Source organism: Poecilia latipinna, unplaced genomic scaffold, assembly GCF_001443285.1.
Source record: "Poecilia latipinna isolate Pla-1442-1.1 unplaced genomic scaffold, P_latipinna-1.0 Scaffold5594, whole genome shotgun sequence".
In the NCBI taxonomy this organism is placed as follows: Eukaryota; Metazoa; Chordata; class Actinopteri; order Cyprinodontiformes; family Poeciliidae; genus Poecilia; species Poecilia latipinna.
The window spans coordinates 190-7,125 of NW_015118210.1; the positions used below are offsets into that span (position 1 = coordinate 190).

General features: G+C 36.0%; 1 protein-coding gene across 1 annotated transcript; it reads left to right on the forward strand.

The window, feature by feature from the left end:
- Window positions 1-337: 337 nt before the first annotated feature.
- LOC106943638 (protein NLRC3-like) lies at window positions 338-5,543 on the forward strand (the record flags this gene model as incomplete). The annotated part of the gene is made up of 5 exons (XM_015026952.1): window positions 338-2,087; window positions 2,408-2,584; window positions 3,436-3,612; window positions 3,882-3,928; window positions 4,234-5,543. Coding segments are annotated over 5 exons (2,675 nt in total), but the record flags the coding sequence as incomplete, so codon positions are not given.
- Window positions 5,544-6,936: the final 1,393 nt, after the last annotated feature.

The following is a 6,936-nucleotide window of genomic DNA, read 5'->3' on the forward strand; positions in this document are numbered from 1 at the left end:
ACATGACTTCAACACAATTCTTGAAAGTTTTGTTAAGAACTTTCCTTGACAAAAATCTATGATCCTAAGTAGATTTTGAGTGATCTGCAGAAACATCTGTAGTTTTAAGTTTTAGTCTGCTGTGTGCTTGGATTTTTACTACATTAAAACACTATAAACAGAAAATTGCATGTTAAGTTTTTACAACATATTCCTTTGTCACACAGGAACAGGTCAAAGTTTGCGATTAGTAGTCTTTTATTACGTGTTTTATATTTTTTCAAAAGAATATATAATATAAAATTATTTCAAAAGTATTTAATCTATGTTTTTGTTTATTTACATTTTATTTTTTCAGAGAGGCCTGATATCAGAAGTCAAAGAAAACTCAAAAGTCAATTAAAAGATCAGTTTACCAGTGTGTCTGAAGGGATTGATGGACAGAAGACCTCAGCTCTTCTCAACGAGGTTTTCACTGACCTCTACATCACAGAAGGAGAAAATGCTCAAAATGAAGCCATGCAGGTTCAGGATGCAAAGTTCAAAACAACAAATGAAGAAGAAACATCTATTAAATACTGTGACATCTTCAGACCTGCAAATAGTAATCAAAACATTAAGACTGTCCTTACCGTTGGAGTGGCAGGAGTAGGAAAAACATTTGCCTCAATGAAGTACATACTTGACTGGGCAGAGAGCAAAGCAACAGAAAACATACATTTTATTTTTCCACTTCCTTTCCGAGAGCTAAATCTGAGAATAGATAAAGAACACAGTTTAGAAGATCTGATTCATCAGTTCTTCCCAGCAATGAGGACATCTGAAATAACTGACTATGACAAGTACAATATTCTGATTGTTCTGGATGGTTTTGATGAATGTCGTCTTGCTCTTGAGTTCAGTGACACAAATAAATGTAGTGATGTCACAAAACCAACCTCAATAAATGTTCTGCTGTCAAATCTCATCCTGGGAAATTTGCTCCCTAAAGCTCAAATCTGGATCACCTCTCGACCTGCAGCATCCAACAACATTCCTCTAGAAAAGGTTGATCGAATGACAGAAGTGAGAGGATTTAATGATGAGCAAAAGGAAAAGTATTTCATGAAGCGATTCAGTGATGAGAAGGTGGCTGAAAAAATCTGGTCATATGTGAAGAAATCAAGATGTCTTTACATGATGTGTCGCATTCCTGTTTTCTGTTGGATCACATCAAAGGTTTTGGAGGACTTTATTAAAAGACACCAAGATAAGGAACTGCCAAAAACTCTGACTGACATGTACACACGTTTCCTTTTGCTCCAGCGCAGACAGACAAAAGTAAAACATAATACAGATCAGTCAACATCTGAAACAATCCTATCTTTGGGAAAACTTGCTTTCAAAGGACTAGAGGAGAAGAACCTTCTCTTCACTGAAGAAGACTTGACCAGTTGTGGGACTGATGTAACCAAAGCTGCTGTTTTCTCTGGGTTGTTAACTCAGATCAAACGAGAAAATCATGATCTATACAAGCAGAAGCTGTTTTGCTTTGTCCATCAAAGCATTCAAGAGTTCATGGCAGCTCTCCATGTCTGCTACTCTTTTACTAACAAAGGGGAAAATGTGTTCACAGAATCCACCTCAGCAACCTCTGGCCTTACTGCCTCAGAGTTTTATAAGAAAGCAGTGGACAAGGCTTTTGAGGATGAACATGGGGACTGGGACATGTTCCTTCGGTTCCTAGTGGGTCTCTCTCTGGAATCTAATCAGGATCTACTTCAGGATCTGATGAATAAGAATGAAAAACACAAAGATGCTAGTAAGGAAGCTGTAGAGTACATCAAGAAGAAGATCAGAGAGAACAACAATGACCCAGATAAAAACCTTAATCTTTTCTACTGTCTTAATGAGCTGAATGACGACACCCTTGTTCAAGAAATCAAAAAGTATCTTAATTCAGAAGAAAAACCTTTTGAAACTTTCACTGCTTCTCAGTGGTCAGCTTTAACCTTTGTGATGCTGAACTCAGATGAAAACCTTGAAGTGTTTGATCTTAAGAAATACCTGAAATCAGAGCAAGTTCTTCTGGGAATGATGCCAGTGGTCAAAGTCTCAAACACCACTTTGTAAGTATTTTTATAAAAACTGTAAAATGTGCCTTTAGTAGAGCTCTCATGTAGGGTCTATGATATGCCACTAGTTCAGAATAATGCTTCATATTACTTTCTTCACTGTGAACAAATAATTGTTATACATGAGAGTTATGGCTTTTTCCATTGGGGGTGGGATTCTAGTTTGACCACAAAGACATGATAACTTGTCTTTTACTGTTGTTTAAAACAAAACTCATATTTTGTTCCTTTACTGTTGTCCTTTATTATTTTAGGAGAAAATCACACATGGGTTTGTCAAATTAACTTGATTGTTTTCATGGATCTTTTTACAGACTGAGTTGGTGTGAGCTCTCTGAAGAATCTTGCAATGGTCTCACATTATCAGTGCTAACCAAACCATCCTCAAATCTCACTGTGTTGGACCTGAGTCATAATGATTTGATGGATGCTGGAGTGATGCGACTTGCTGATGGGTTGAAACATGTGAACTGTAAACTTGAGACTCTCAAGTAGGTTTTTCAGTTATCAATTAAAGTAATATATCAACCAGTGTTATAGTTAGCCACTAGTTTGAGTTTATAAACTAGTTTGTCTTGAGATTTAAAGTTATTCTGTGTTCGCAATTCTTGTTAGTGTTAAGTGTCAATATAATTCAACAATCCTATGAAAATAGTACTAAGATGGATACAACTAAAGTTGAGAGATGAGCAGCCCATGTATTAATGAAATAATTTGAAAGTCTTCCCTTAGGGGTGACAGTGGGTCAGGAGGTCATGAGGTCAGAGTTTATCCTGGAACCGGTAGGTTTCTAGTTTGAACACTGTTGTGTTGTGGTTAAGACACTTCACCTGACTTGCCTGCTGGTGATCAGAGAACCCAGTGACCCTGGTGCATGGCAGCTTCTCCTCTGTTAGACTGTTGTAGGGAGGCTGTGGCTACAATGTAGTAATTTGCCACCATCGGTGTGTGTGTGTGAATGAGTGAATGATGAAATGTGGTATGAAGCACTATGGGGTCCAATAGACTTGATAATGTGCTAGAGAGGTTCAGACCATTTACTATTTAAACTATAATCAGGTTTTACACAAAATTACTCTAAAAGACTGTAAAATGTCATGTTGGAAGCAATCTATGAGGAAGTAATCAATGGATTTATTGTTATCAAAAAATATAAGCTGCAGTATTGTAATATTTTAAGACACTTTATACTCTTATTATTTGCAGGCCATAACCTTTAAAATTAGAATAAAGGACTTTTATTCTTTGTTTTATATAGAAAATATATAAAGTCCTGGACTTTTGTATCACCATCAAATTTTGCTGAGCTCTATTTCTAATCCAAAATTATGTCTTTGTGCAGGTTGGCAGGATGTCAGGTGACAGAGGACGGCTGCATTTCTCTGGCTGAAGCTATTAAGTCCAATAGACTCTCATCTCTTAAACACTTGGACCTGAGTTACAATCACCCTGGAAACAAAGGGATGAGGGCTCTCAATGCAATAGTTGAGGATCCAAACAAGAAACTTGAGACAGTGAAGTGAGTAAATAAATCAGACATTACTTAGCATTATTATTACTACTGTAGAAAAATAGCTTAATCTAATATATGATGCACCATGTCTAAGTAGAGGCTTTTAAACAGCAATCAGGTATTTATGATGGATCCCACTGTTACTTCTTGCTATGCTTAGCTGAATATGTAAATAAATGTTATAGTTCAAGAACTAGTGGAATAATATATAAAGACTTTCTGATTTATTTTCCAGAATAAAATAAAATGAATCTTTCTTGTCTTACTCTGCACAGCTTTGACTGTGAAGGAAAAATTCGACTAAAACCTGGTTGGAGTAAATGTAAGCTGTGTTTTTGTTTCCCTCAACACTTTCACATTTTTATTACAAGATGAAACATGTTTATCTGAAAATGAAGGTTAGAACGGCTTAATAATGATCAGTACAATAATGATCATAGTAACACGTAAATATGATTTTATATATCAGGAAATCACAAAATACTAAATGTCTTGTAATTCTCCAAATTTAGCAGATTTAATATTTAAATGTATGGATTCACAATGGTAAAAACAGAACACATTCTGAAACTGTCAATGTTTACATTTTCTCAAAGCCTGATTGATTTTCTTCTTGAACACTTTCAGATGGAGCAGATCTTATGTTTGATGAGACCACAGCAAGCAGACGGCTTGTTCTGGTTGAAAACAACAAAAAAGCGATGACTCATAACGATGTCAAGAAGCTGGAAACGCGAAATACAAGTGACAAAAGGTTCAAGAGGACCCAGGTATTTTGTGATGAAGGCCTGCAACGACTTTGTTACTGGGAAGTGGAATGGAAAGGTGTGGTGGGAATTGCTGTGGCATATAAAGATCTGGGTCGAGGCCAGGGTAGTGATAGTGGTCTGGGAACCAATGACAAGTCCTGGAGTCTGCTCTGCTCCAAGACTGGATACAAAGCCATGCATAAAAATACAGAAGTAGAAATCAAAGTCCCTCCTTGCAACAAAATAGGTGTGCTTCTTGACTGGGAAGGAGGAACTATAAGTTACTACAGTATATCATCAGAGAAGCGGAGCTTGATTCATACGTTCAAAGCAAAATTCACAGCAGAGCTTTTTCCAGCCTTCTGGTTTGAGAAAGGTTCTGTGACTTTGTGTGACCTGTAGATTTATGAGAGCACAAGTTAGAAAGACTGGAAGCACTTAGAGCAGTGTGAAGAAGTGTTTGCCCCCTTCCTGATTTAATTTTTTTGTATATTTGTTACACTTCAGTGTTTCTCTGCATGTTGGCATGATATCTAGCTTTTAATTATCTTTTGGTTTACTTCACTTTGCATAAAGATTCTGTTCAAGTGATGTCTTGTTTGGGAGTAGGTGTGGCATTAAACAGTCTCAGGTGTGACAAGAGACAGTGAATTCAGGTGTGATGGACCACAGGTGTGGGAGGCAATCACTTTCACTAGGGCCATGTAGGTTTTTACTTTTGTGCATTTTGTGTTTACTTGTGTTATCTATGACTAATAAGTAAATTGTTTTTATGTTCTGAAACACTGAAGTGTGACAAATTATGTAAAAAAAATTAAATCAGGAAAGGGGCAAGGGTGGGTGGAAAGAGTCCCAGAACTTAGTGGACAGAAGAAAGTACTGTTGTTCTATTTAAAATAATGAATATTTTAATACTACATTCAGTGTTTAGGCTGTTTAGGTTCACAGGCATGAAAGTACCTGACCAGAAAGTCTGAATTTATTAATGTCGACATTGATGGACATGCGGATTGCCAAAGAACTACAATATATGTCAAGTAGCTTGAACATATAATTATTGTGCACCATTCAATTAATACGATTTAACATTACTGTAATCTATGCCACAGTTTCCGATTGTTTGTTACTCCAATCTATCAAAATTACATTGCTTGTCAAAAACAAATCTAATGACTCGAACAAAGAGAACAAAACTAAAACTTCTTTATAATATGTTTTGATCTAAGAAATGTGTTTTATGTTTGTGGTTAATGGGATGTGAGAACTAAAATAAAAGTCGATTCTAAAGCTTCTCTGAAAGCTAAGTAAATTTAGACTGCATATTTGTATTATGTGAAATATTTTTTCCTCTGAGTTTGATATCACTGTTAAGACAGGCTTCTGTGCTTTTACTTTAAACCAGTAACATTAAAATGTAACTGTTTTTATTACTTCTGAAATTACCATGTACATTTTCAATTTTAACAAATACAAGCCTGATATTTAAACTATTTGATGAAATCCAGAATATTTTGAATTGTACCCTTTTATTCTGTGTTGAAAACAAATTTGCTGATTGATAAAACTGACTTTTAACTTTGTTTTCCCTTTCCTTAGAAAATATGTATTTAAAAATTTATATTTTCCAAGACATTTGTGAATATATTTTGTTTAACTTGTTGTTTACTGTCTTTTTTGATATGAAGTAATTATAATCTTTGAAAATATAAACGTGCTATGTATAGTTAATAAATAACTATTTTCTACGAAGCCCTGTCTGTGTATGTGCAGGCGTGTGTGCATGGGGGTGCTTGTGTGTGTGTGTATTTTGGAACAATATCATCCAGGCACTGTTTTAATGAAAAGCACTCGGGTTTATTGGGAACATTGTCAGCTCTGAGTTCTGAAAACTTGCTCTTAGACCTTAGTCCAGTGCTTCAGTTCTTGTCCTCATGTACCATTGCCCTGCGACTAACAACTAAACCCTACCCCACTCCTTTCCTGCTACTCATCACACTCAAAGACAGCAGAGAGCAAGAGGCAGGGTGTGAGCATCACATGCATGACCATGATTGAACAAAACAATAAAAAAATCATACAGAAATTCTGTCACATCCAAGAATTTCAGGAAGCCGGAAATGCATCAGAGGCTCGAGACACGGGAGGCGATGTCACTCCCTCTCCATTCATTCCATCCATTCGAAACTCAACTGCGCTCCTCCAGCTAAGCCATCAGCAAAATTTGTGCATGTGAAATTTCAAGCTTGTACATATAGACGTGCACACAGGTGTGTCTTAATTAGCAGCTGAACTAGAAGCTTACAAACATTTCACTGATTTATCTAAAACTTATGAGGCAGTCATGGATATAATTAACACTAAATCTACTGTCAACCACAGTTAGTCTGAGACAAAACTGGAACCTGGTGAAAAAACTAGCTTCCAAATTACAGTACATCATAAGCACAACAATCACTATCAAGATAGGCACAACTTACCTTACATTTGCATTTCCATACTTAATCAAGATTAATTTTTTATTCATTGGATGTAAAACTTGCTACAGTTTTTTCTGATAATTCTTCAAGTAACAAATAAGGAC